This window comes from Streptopelia decaocto, assembly GCF_964273445.1.
Source record: "Streptopelia decaocto genome assembly, chromosome: 6".
NCBI classification, from domain to species: domain Eukaryota; kingdom Metazoa; phylum Chordata; class Aves; order Columbiformes; family Columbidae; genus Streptopelia; species Streptopelia decaocto.
The window spans coordinates 63,202,234-63,215,211 of record NC_138660.1 but is presented as its reverse complement, the minus strand read 5'-3'; the positions used below and the strand labels follow the sequence as shown (position 1 = coordinate 63,215,211).

Sequence of the window (12,978 nt, the reverse complement as noted above, 5' to 3'; positions counted from 1 at the left end):
GGAAACTTCAGGTGAAAAAAAAACCTGGTGTTTTTTGTCTCCTGGAGTTTATGGTCTTGTTGGATTTAATGATTACTTCAGTCATGGTCTGCATTACCCTGATAGAACCTAATGAATTGTAAAATTAAATGTCTACGAAGCTATATATGTCCATTTCACAGTAGGTGCAAAGTTATTGTGTGATGTAGGATTGCTTTTCAGTGTGGATTTTTATGGAAAAAAATAATTAGATGTAAGCAGCTCACTGAAGTAATTCGTGTTTTAATTAAAGCAATATAATTAGCTGGATTTCTTGAGTTTAGATACCTTTGGAATATGTGAAAGTTTAATTTTTGGTATTGAGTAACACTCCCACTCCCCCACTAATTGTGCCAGTTAATTAAACAGTGACATTATGCACTGTAAAGAAGATTAGGCAGCATCAGGTGTTTATGTTTGTAATCTTTCTTTTGCAGGACCAAAGAATGAATTGTTTCTTTTTTATGGGAAGGGACGCCCAGGAATAATACGGGGAATGGACCTGAATACCAAAGTATCTGATGAATACATGATCCCTATAGAAAACCTGGTGAATCCTCGTGCTCTGGACTTCCATGCCGAAACCAATTACATTTACTTTGCTGATACTACCAGTTTCCTAATTGGACGACAGAAAATTGATGGCACAGAGCGAGAAACAATCCTCAAAGATGGTAGGCAATGCTAACTGATAGTGACAGTCAGAGAATCTCAGTAAGGAGAAGTTGAACTGACATTTACAGATGATATAAAGCTTTATTTAAATCGCCCATGGAAAATAAACCCAAGGTAGACCTTGAACAGAGTTGGAAAAATTTATTTTTGTACAACTTCATGTTTATTTTTATTTTCACTGCAGAAAGTTAAAGTTTGGTTAAGTTGCTCTGTTGTGAATTCTTCCTTTGTCCATTGAAGGTTATACCTACCAATAACTCTACATCTCCACTCGATTCTTTCAGTAGTTTGTTACAAGTATCCATAATGTGGTTGGGTTTTAATCATTCACTGAGCCATCCCATATCCTTGTGGACTCTGTATTCTCCACCCCAGTCTGTATCACAATGTGGATTCTGAAGCTTCTTCAAGAAGTTTGGCAGAGTGAGATTTCCTGTAGCACTTGAAAATGCATTAGAAAAAAACTTTGTGTTTCCTGGTACATTTTCGATTGTCTATGTGGAGTAACAGGAAGACCTAAATGTTTTTTTAGAACCTGAATTTGAGATGTTTGTACCATTTATGAGAGAAAATACCAGCAGTTCTCTGGTTTCCACCTCTCCCACCACACTTCATAGAATCTCCCTGGTCTACAGTTGTCTCTTGTATTAAATGCCGTTTCAATGATAAAACCTCCAGTTTGTCAACGCATATTTATTTTTCTTTTGTGGGCCTCTTTCATGAGGATGGGGATAATGACTGCCTCAGTTGTAATCCATTCTATAGTAATTATTTTCTAGTACTCAAGAAAATAAGCAGTGTGAATATTCATCTTGGCCTTCAGAGTGCTTAATACCTTTACTTGTAAATGGAAGCTCAAGACAATGAAAATAACTAAAATACCATTGGTTAAGCACAGGGATTTTCACTCCCTGTCATTCATAACCCATGTTTTAATCCATCCGTCTCAGAGAAGTTATCTCCAGTTTGCGATGATACAGTGATGTTTTGGTACAAGGTCTCTCCACTGACCTCAGATTCTGCACAAAGATCCCTTCAGCGGTATTTGCAAGGAATAGGTGGCTCTTTACCCTATATCAGTGATTGCTTAATAAAACACAGCTGTCTGAGTAAATAACGAATACTCAGCTGTCAATCTGGTAATTCTTGGTTTCACTGCTAATATGGAAATGGATAAAATACATTATGGAACTTCCATTGCTGACCTTCTTTTACTAAACATCACATTTTATTTTACAAAGAAGTAATCCAAATGTGCAGTAGAGGAAGGAGCAGGACAATATGCAGATTTGAAAATTGTAATACTAAGGAGCATCCTTGGTGAAAGCTGTCAAACGGGAGTAGTCTAATCAAACATGGAAACATGAACAAACTTTGTATACCAAACTAGCAAATCGAAGACACTCTTTTAAATCATGTTCAACTGGAATTCCTGCTCTTTATAAATACAATATTGCAAAAATACCAATGCAATAACAAAAGAGTTATAGATTATCAGATGATGTATTATTGGTGGTCCTTATACTTACAAAGACCAAAAAAAATGTCACTGCCATTCTCCCCCCCACTACTTCCCCGGGAGTTTACGTTGCTAGTTAGAACTTGGTGTAGTTTCATAACTTTAAAGTGTGCCTAAAGAACACTTGTAAATGTATTTTTCATGATTTAAAAAATTAATATGGCCTCCAGCCATACGGCCTTAGCTTTTATTCTTGTCAGCTCTCAGGAACTCAGCAGGGACAGATTAAATCATTCCATGGTGGAAGGCTACGAGAGAAAATCAGGTGTGTCAGGAGGTGGTGTAATATTTGCTCTGAATAGCGTGGTGCTGAGGAATTCTGTCTGTGGTAGGTGTCACTTCTCAGATTAGAAGTTGTCATTTTTTGTGACTGTCAGGTTTTGTGAGAACAGATATGCTGGCTCAAACAGCATTGTAACTCAGATAATTACAGTTTGCCTACACGAGAGCCTGATCCTACAAGCTGTTGACTGTGAGTTGAGAACGCTGAGCACCTCACACTGCTGGAGGTTGATTTTCCCGTATAGTTTCAGCTGTGATTTCTTATTCTTCACTTTGGGAGACAAACTGCTGGGTAGTATTGATAACTATTTGACAGCCCGCAGCACGGCCAAACCTAGAGCTGGCGGCACAAATGCAATAGTAGCATACTTACACCAGCAAAAGAAATTGCTGTAATTACAGTTTCAAACTTGCATTTGAAATCAGCTTTTTAAATAAAAAAAATTGAACAAGCCAGGCATTTTAAAGGGACTTGAATATTGTTCAGTTGAAGTAACATAAACACAAACTCTGGGTTTGTTTGGTTTGGTTTGGTTTGGTTTTTACTTGGCTTTGTCCCCTTATGTTGTTTGAGGTTGCTGTGAGCCTTAAAGTCTTATATTATTCAGTTGTAAATGTTAGCAAAGATGGCTAAGGCAAATTATTGCCTCTTGAAAGATGAGTTTTTAAAAATCTTATACCTATATTCAGTATAGTTGGAGCCCACATACTCCTGTTGATTGTAAAATGCTGGTAGTATTTCTAGAATTACAGATGTTAATTTTTCAATTATCAAGTGAACTATGATCAAAACTGTGTTTTATTCACCTCATCCTTCTTATGTTGAATGGGCTTCATTGAAAAAAGCCTCACTGTAGTCATATCTTTCTTTTTAACCAGAATGGCCATTATTTTGTTCCTGTTTACTTCCTGATGTGAAGCTCATCTAAAAAGTGAGGAATGTATTTAAAGCTTTAAGACAGTCAGATGAAAGTGAACTTTAAACGATAACTTTTCAAAAAGAATATGAACTGTGTCTACAGGATTGTGCTGTAGAATTCCCCTTTATTTTAAAACTTTCAGATATATTTAATATCTAATTACTGTGGGGTATTTTGACTTCAATTGTATTTGATTTACCTCTGGGCAGTGAATTGTGATACCATTGGTTCCTTCACGCTTCTTAGATCACAAGTTAAAATAGGTCCATAAAACTATAGTGATATTTAGGTTGATCATAAATATGGATAAAAATGTTAAACACATGCTGGAAAACCCCTCAGCATATGCCACCTTTTTTTTTTTTTTTGGTAGGTATCCTGATGTTACAAATGTTACTAAGACCTTTCCATTAGTACCTAGTGATTGTATTATGGGGAGGCATGTTGGTGGAGAAATCAGAAGGAAGGATTAGATGATGGCAACATAGCACAACTGCATAGTGCTGTTTCAGTAAAAATGATTCTGGTAACAACCTGAAACGTCCCAAACCAGCTCTTCAGGAGTTCATGTGAAGTTGTTGTCTGGAAAGCTGACAGTTCAATTACATGTAGATGGCATTACCAATGTGAATGTGAACATAAAAAGCAATTTGCTTTCTTTTTTTTCAAGTCTTGATGATTGCTGTCATTGGCATTGTACTGTAGAACTGTATATCCAGTTATGACATGTAATACAATACATATTGTCAAGAAGCATCATAGTAAGGAGAGGGTTTCTTTAGTGGTTTTTTTTGTGGTGTGTGTGGTGTTTGGGTTGTGTTTTTTTGTTGTAATGGTGGTGGTGGTAGTTTTTTACCTTTTCAGCCGTACCAACCTCATTTTTATCACAGCAAAGGGAGGCGCCAGTTTGGTGCTGTGAATTCTCAGATTCTGTGGACTCCACCGGAGTCACAGCTATTATGCTGTTACCCCATTGTCTTTTTTAATCCAGGTGACGAGATCAACAAGGTAATACTAAAATTCATGTTTCCACCCCACATTTGACCTCAGAAAGGATACTAAAGCAAGCAAAGGCAGTAGGAGGCAGCAGCCAGTAACCTGCCCCTCTGCCCTGTCAGGCGCTGCCACCGGGCGCCATGTTTTGGCGCCAACCAGTCAGGGTCCTGGCCGCCTCTGAGGAAACAGCCAAAGGGCTGGTGAATGTGTCAGGGAGGTTTGTGGGCGCCGTGGGGCTGCCGGGGAAGTGGAGTGGAGAAGTGGCCAAAACAGGCTCTCCAGGAAGGGTTGGGGCCGCTGAGCTGAGCTGGGGGGTCAACCCAGAGGGCTCAGCCATGGTAATGGCTGCCTCAGAGGGGGCTCGGGGTGATTTGGGCATGTCTCACTTGCAAACTCTGCCCTGCCTCAGGATGGCTCCTGTGTTGTCTGGTGGAGGAGTCAATGGAGCAGTAGCTCCGTTCTGCCCAGCAAAATGTGCTGTGGAGGGACGGAGGAAACGGGGGTAGCAAGTAGCAGGTGCTTGGGCTCCTGGAGAGGGAGCAGAAGAGGTGGTGGTCACTGATGTTGAAACCATCACTCCCCTCAGTATTGACGAGGCTCTGGTATCACCTGAGAAATGGCGGGATCATCCTGTAGATGGGGAGTGACCCCACCAGGAGGAACATGCCAGAGGGCTGGTGTGAGATCAGCTCTGTTATTAAAGTCGGGTAGTGCCTCAACCTTCACAACACTACAAGGGACAGGAAAGAATGACTGGAAATCCTCCATATCCCACCCCGCCCACTCGGACTTTGAGATCTGTCTGAAAGAAAAGAGAAGGGGTATCATGAAGAGAGATGGAAAAGCTTTTAGAGACTTTATGGTGTCAGTTAAGGAATTGGGATCACGTGGGAGAGGGCAGGGCTCAGTTACTGTGTGGGGTAAGTTTGGGGGGAAAACTTGTTGCTCGGGGAATTGTTTCGCTACTTCTCAAATTGGGAAACCTCCACACTGTATTGACTCATTTTGTTTCTGGACAGAGCACATTTTGCTTATTTTTTAATAAGAATGAGACTTATTATTTGAGTAAAAGATAATTTAGACTGTTAGAGCTGATTCTGGAAGCTTTCCTTGACTTGAGTGATATTGCTATTTAGGATTAAACTTAAGTAGGGTTTTGTTAAATGATGATTTGCCCAGGGCCAGCTATGGTTAACATATGATGGCTTATGGTTTAATACACAAGTTTTGTAACCCGTCTTTGTCTTTTGTAGGGTGTTTTCAGCAAAGACTAATTCTGAAAGACACATATAATTCAGGTTTAAGGAAATAATCTAATTTAGCTATGATATAGGGGCCATATATTGTCTATTGTTTATACTAATGGATAGTGTTAAAACATCAATGTATAATATTAATCTCTTATTATCGTTTTTTCTCTCTCAACAGATCTTGATAATGTAGAAGGCATAGCAGTGGACTGGATTGGAAACAATCTGTATTGGACAAACGATGGCCACAGGAAAACCATTGCTGTAGCCAGACTGGAAAAAGCTGCTCAGAGTAGAAAAACTTTGTTGGAGGGAGACATGTCCCACCCTAGAGGAATTGTTGTTGATCCTGTCAATGGGTATGAAGTAAACTAATTCATGTTGTTTAACAGTTGTCTTTTATAGTATAAATATGGGATTGAATTTTTCTTAGGATTGGCTTTGTAGAGTCATATACTCATCTCTAATTCTACAGTAGCCTATAATATCTGTAATTCCTGTCCAGTATTCTTGCCTGAAGCCTTCAGAAGAATATGTATGCCCAGTCACTGCTGAACCTCTGTCTGGTTAATCTGAATATGATTCACCTTTTTTCTCAAACAAATTGAGTTTATCAGACCTGTATGTATTTTTAATAGTAAGTGAACTTTATAATACTCTCCTTTATTTCTCTCTTTGTAAGTCTCAATTTCCGTAGTTAATTATGACCACAGCCTTGTACACATTCGTGTACAAAACTAAATGAGACAGATGCTTTTATTACTTAGTAGCATAATTAATTTTGATAGGCTGCATACTAAAAAGAACATTACTTTAGTATGGTATAGATGTCGTTTATGTGAAAATCCACTGTTACATTTATTCAGGGAATTGTTGCTAGAGAATGATGTAGGCAGGTAATTCTAGTGTGGCTGGATTGATGGCTGTTTTCCTCATACTAGAACGTATTTACACTATCAGGTTTTCACTTCTGAGCTTGTCCTTTGAGGAATGGCAGTGACTACGGAAAGGCTACAATTAATTAAGGTCAGATAGTGAGGATGTAAAATCAGACCACAAACCATAACCATACCTACAATTACTTTGTTAAATTTTCCAGCTCAGTAAATGCATGACACAGGAAATAGTGTATGAAGATGTATTGTCTTAAAAGGGCTATTATATAAAACACTTTTCTAATAAAATAGCATGTCCTTTGTGATTATTCTTCTCATGGAAGCTTTTCCTGAGGGATAGCATTTATTATGGCATTTTGTGTTCATTTATACATAAACATATTGTGTAATTATGTTTAGAAAATATTAGTCTTGATTTAACCAATACAGGAGCATTAACTGCATTTTGAGATACAATTAAAGCACATTAATGTAAATGTCTGTTCCTGCAAGCATGTTTTAGCTTATGACACGATAACTAGAATAAGTTGAGACAAAAAGTTAATGGAGAAAAGCTCAGTAATTGCTATTGAACAGTCATGTAAATATTTGTAAAATATGTTTTGTCTTCCAGTAAAATAAATACCACACTGACCTGCATCTCTGTCTGAGCTTTAGGACATTAGCAGGTTTTATAATTCTGTGATTAAACCTAGTCTTGTTTGACTCAAATGTGCAATGAAGTTTATAAGCCTCATGGATCAAAAATTAGTTTATTTTCTTAGCATGTATTTACAAAATATGTTAAAAGAACCCTAAACAACCTTCTGGCAAGTGACTTGAAAGTGACAGAAAAGAAACAAAAAAGGCACATTTGGATATCTGTAAACCTCTGTAATGATGGTGCAATTTTTTTCTTTATCTTTTCCAGTTTCTTATATTAAAAAAAAAACAAATTATGCTTATACTTAAAAGTGGTTTTGAATAAAATTTGTGACCAGTAGATTTGGCATCATTTACATAGATTTGATAACAAAACTGTTTTTCACTTTCAGTGCTTCATTCCTTTGTCAATTCAGAGTTTAAATTCCAGGGCTTTATTCTTAAAGTACAGACAGGTTAAATGGGTTTGGTGACACAAGTTATCCCAGAAACATAAATCTAGTGAAATCAAAAGTGAGGCACATAAATATAAATTAAATCATGGCAGCTTTAACTAGTAGCATCCATTTAAGATCCATGTAATGTTTTTCCTCTCTATTTAATACTTAATAATAGAAATTCTATATTTGACTTTAAAAGTAAACATCTACTATCTAGTAAATGTTTTCAGCATATTGATGTCACTGTGCATCATGTGATCTGAAATATGGTTTAGACACTTCATAAATTACATACAGGCTTCTATGTATTTCTTCCCATGAATGTGTTTTTCCTTTGAGGAAATTAAAAAAGGAAAAAGGAGAGAGAGAGAAAAGTGATGGCATAAGTACTGCCCTCTGCTTTTGTATAAGTTCAAGTTGTATAGTTTAAATTGTTGAAATCAGAGTTGTCACCAGCAAATTCTGTAACATAATACGATAATTAGATTTATTGAGTGAGGAAAAAAAAAACACCTGCATAGGTTGTGTTCTGTAGTATCCAATAGAGAACAGTACAAAGAACTCAGATGAGCTGATACTTTTAGATGACTTATTACAATGCTTGCTTAATTTTTCTAAAGTAGCGTAGGTACTTATTTTTTCAGCATTATTATCGTTACATTGCTATACTATAAACCATAAAACTAAGCTATAATTGCCTGTGAGCTATTTTTCAAATCATTTTTATGGCCGTCTAGCTTTCTGAACATTTTTGTGAAGTACAGAGTGGTCATAATAGTTTTTTGAGTAATTTAGCTGCTTTCATGGGGGGTGTGAAGTTCACAGAATGTCAAGGTTATCCTGTAGCTGTTAGACTAGAGTGCAATTAATTAATGTATTGCAGCTTTTTGGATAGTATTAAGCATAATGAAGAGATTTGCATCATGAAGGCAAAGTAGACATGGCCAAAACAAACAAACAAAGTAGAAGTTTGAACTTTGTGATGAAATTACTGGTTTAAAAAGTTAATCATAATTCTGCTGTGATTAAATATAGCCTTACTTCTTTCAGTTCTCATGTCAGCCCATCTGGTATTCATGTAATTCATTTCAATATAAGCAAAACACCCTAAAACCGTCATTTCAGCAGCGCCCAGTACTCAGGGAATGTAAATACAGTCGTAGAAATAGCAACAGAAAGAAACGAGCAAAAGCCAAAATCACTCTGGCTTGTGGATATACCATTGTGGACTGCTGCTAGAAGTCTACAGTATAATTCACGTGATAAAAATGTTATCTGAATGTTCATTTTTCTAATTTCGTAGCTGGATGTATTGGACAGACTGGGAAGAAGATGAAATAGATGACAGTGTGGGAAGAATTGAGAAGGCCTGGATGGATGGCTACAGTCGGCAGATTTTTGTCACTTCAAAGATGCTCTGGCCAAATGGTTTAACTCTGGACTATCATGCCAATGTATTATATTGGTGTGACGCCTATTATGATCATATTGAAAGGATATTTTTGAATGGAACTGACAGAAAGGTAAAAGAAAAATACTGCTGTTTTGCCACAGGCATGCTCTTTCTCTGGATTTCAATGTCTTATGTTTAAAAAGCTTGAAAAGTGTTTTTAAGTCTGCATAACCCTGCAGCATGTCCAGTGTAATCCCTGTTGAAACAAGCGGTTTTGGCAGCCTCCTGGGGGAGACTATAATACAGCCTAAAATTTTATCTTTAGCAAGTGACACAAAAGCTGATTCTTAATTTTTTTTAAATCCATTTTTCTCATGTGACTGTGAGTTACATTTTGCTTGAGCCACAAAACTACAAAGAGATTTTCAGGAGGAAAAAAAAAATGGTTCTTCCAGAGAGAGGCTTTTATTTAACTTCACTGGAAAAGCAACTGTTGATGGATCTCAGTGCCCCATTTAAGCATTTGTGTTAACATGCAGAGGGGGAGCACTCAACAAGTGCTAAGATGGAGAGAGATTGTTTTAGTTGTTACTAATGGCTATACTAGATAGGTACGCAGTCCTCCCTGGAACTCATCCCTGTGCAAGCTCGTATTGCTTTAATATTGCTTTTAAAAGCCTTTATATTGAGGGATCTGTTGTTAAGCCTATACTAATGCTGTAGTGTTGCAGTTTCTTATAGTGGTTAAGTCAGGCTTTACATTTAGTGCTTCTACTTTTGCTCCAAACCCATTATGGCCCCATAATGGAGGGAGGAGGAAGCCAAGTGCATTGGCAGAAAGACATTTTTTAATTAGAGATCCTTGTGTACTAGCAATGCTAGACATCCTGTGAACTCCTGGACAGAACATATCTAGGAAACTTAAATGTCATGGATTACTAGTGAGAATTGCTGGTTTTGCCTCCCATTAGAACTGGTGAATAATAAGCAGCACCTGTCTTTACAGGTTTTATTTCAAAGTGTGTCACAGAATGAATCTGGCTTTTTTGAAAAGTGTTTCTCTATAATCCTGTAACTAAATAAAATGCATAACTATTTGAATAAAATGAATGTAGCCAGAAATAACTGGAAGGCACTTTTGATGTTGAATTATTTGTTGTTAATTATAGGATATTTTGGTCAAAATGTAACTGGGTCAATAGTGTCGTTAATTTCATGTCAGTATAGGAAAGATTTTGGAGGGTGGGCAAATCCTACAAGAATTCTACCAGTAACTGATGGATAACTGACTGATGGATTAGTTTTGCTCAAAAGCAGTTAATTGTGATGAGGAGTTTTGACCAAAAAAATTCCAAACCCAAGTAGAAAATTTTAAGAGCAAAAGGGCATGATGTTTGTCACCTCAAAGCAGTTGCATTTTAATGGGCTTTATCTCCCTGCTCTCTTGGGTTTGTGTCTCTAAGCAGAGATAAAGTAGGGCATCTGATAGACCGCCTCTTTCTTTCAAGGCAAGATGGAAATACAGCATTGGGTGTAATTTGTAGTTTTATGTTGGAGTCAATAAACCAGAAGTAGAAGGTGCGTGGAAGAAAGTTTGTATTATTTGGGGAACAAACTATGGCATGTTTTCTGTTTGTTTTTTAGAGTTATCACAACCTAAAGTAGAGAGGAATCTCACAGAAATAAATAAGCAATCTCTGCACGCACTTCACACTTCAACAGAAATAAGCAACTCATACACACTTATTCTTTGCTTTAAAAGAAGCAGATATTTGATATACTTGACAGATACTCAAAGTTATGTAAACAACCACGCTTCCTTGGTAGGGAATAAGGTAGATATTTACTGAACAAAATGGTTGCATGGTTACCTGCATTCCTCTGTGTTGTCTGACAGGGGACACTTAAAATGAATTTATATGAAGTTTTGAAGTTAGATATTGATCCTGGTGTATAGAACGGCTTTATGTTCTTTGTTTGATTTTATTGCATTGTTACGTTTGGGCCAGTACTTACCTCAGTTTTCCCATTTCCTGTCTTCTGTTCTCTGCAGTGTTCGCTAAGAAAAATTAGGAATTATTTTAACCTTGCTAATGCTCATCTACCACTAATTAATTGCAGGTAGTGTATAATGGAAAAGATTTGAATCATCCTTTTGGACTATCGCATCACGGAAACTATATTTACTGGACAGATTATATGAATGGTTCGATTTTCCAGTTGGATCTGGTTACAAGAAATGTGACACTGTTAAGAAGTGAGAGACCACCTTTGTTTGGGCTCCAGATTTATGATCCACGTAAACAGCAAGGTATTCATAACATACTATTTCTCCAAAGGTTTGTTATAAAAGGATATTTACAGTCTCCTGGTATTTCCGAGGTGACTAGGTGAGCAAAAATAGAAAAAAAGAATATGACTTGTGGCCTGAGAAGGATACTTTCCAAAGTTTCAAACCATTGATGTTGAGATTGATCATCTCATAGTTACTTAAAAGTGAATCATGGTATTATACCTGTCTGAATTTCTTCTGTGTATTTACACTACCTTTATTGACACTGTGTAAGCATAAAATATAATAAATAATATATACACATTGGCTTATAGACATAAAATAGAACAGGTAATATATACACATTGGCTCACAGACATGGATAGAGTTTAGAAAATGCAATTGCTACTATACAGGTAAGTTTACAGATGTGTTTTACTGAAGAAAATTTTGGAATCCATTTACTGCTTACAGCATTCAGATGAGTTGTTGAATACTTACTCTCTTTAATTAAAACATAGTTCTGGTTAATGTCTGCTACTAAACATAAAACTGAACATCAGGAATTTTTGTAAATAAAATACTACTTAGAAGATGACCATATTAAATGTGGATGTCTATAGATCTTGCTGATATCTATAGGTCATAATTTTTGACAGGTAGAAGTAGAATGTTTACAGTTCAACAGTTCCTATACAAAACCAGAGACACTAAGGTGTTGGCAGTCCTGCTACATTTGATTCTGTACCTAAACTAAAAAAGTAACAGAATGTAAATTTCACCATTTATCCGAATGCTACTTAGTACAGATACAACATTAAAATGTGCTTGTTGAAATGTTGATTTTTTTTTCCTTTTTTTTAAAAGTTTACAGGACCTATTATGAGTAAGTTGTGCATAAAGCCCAATTTTATTTTCACGGTATCGTCACCTTGAGATCTGGAAGTGGGTACAGTGTGTTGCCCTTAGCGCTTGGAAGATTTGGCTGTGTCTCTGTCATTTGTAGTCAATGAATGGCTTAGAGAGCAACTGATAAAACTAGTACAGAGTAGATAAAATCAAAATATTCAAAAAAATATTTGGCACTCAAAGATACAGAGAAATATTTAGCCTCTATATTTGTTATAGTCATGTATTTATATGCCAAATGTGTAGATATATATTTCTCTGTGTGTATACAAAAATGATACATGTATATATGAAAATAAACTATAGTGACTATTTTGCATATATATACTGGGTTAATATTTTGCATAGGTTTATTTCAGAGTATGTATATACCATACATACTAAATATTTTTTATTGCTTTTCTTCCATCTAGTCTTACCATTTTTTTTCTCCATGCAGCAAAAAAACAACCGGTGATTTACAAAGGGAAGAAGTAGTTTAGTTTTCAAAATGGTGCTAAAGTATAAAACGGGAAGGGCATATGCGTATAGGCAAGATACTTGGCATGTAGCATCTGCATGTATAGAGCTGTTTTATTTTAAATATATATTTGAAGAGTTAGATATGTACTTAATATTCTTTGGCGGAGACAAACACTTCTCTATCTAAAAGTTGATTTTCCAATTTGTTTTTCCTTGGGAAAACGAATTTTTACCATGTCTCACTCAACCATCAGAGACCCTACTGAAAAGTGTAGTGATTTTCTTTACACCAGGTTAATACAAA

General features: G+C 36.4%; 1 protein-coding gene across 1 annotated transcript in view; it reads left to right on the top strand.

The window, feature by feature from the left end:
* Positions 1-12,978, top strand: part of LRP1B (LDL receptor related protein 1B) — a 683,918-nt gene that overhangs the window by 421,278 nt on the left and 249,662 nt on the right. The window contains exons 11-14 of the mRNA XM_082055474.1: positions 456-692; positions 5,839-6,019; positions 8,942-9,161; positions 11,153-11,342. Coding sequence (XP_081911600.1) covers positions 456-692; positions 5,839-6,019; positions 8,942-9,161; positions 11,153-11,342 — 828 coding nt within the window. The remainder of the gene's footprint in view (positions 1-455; positions 693-5,838; positions 6,020-8,941; positions 9,162-11,152; positions 11,343-12,978) is intronic.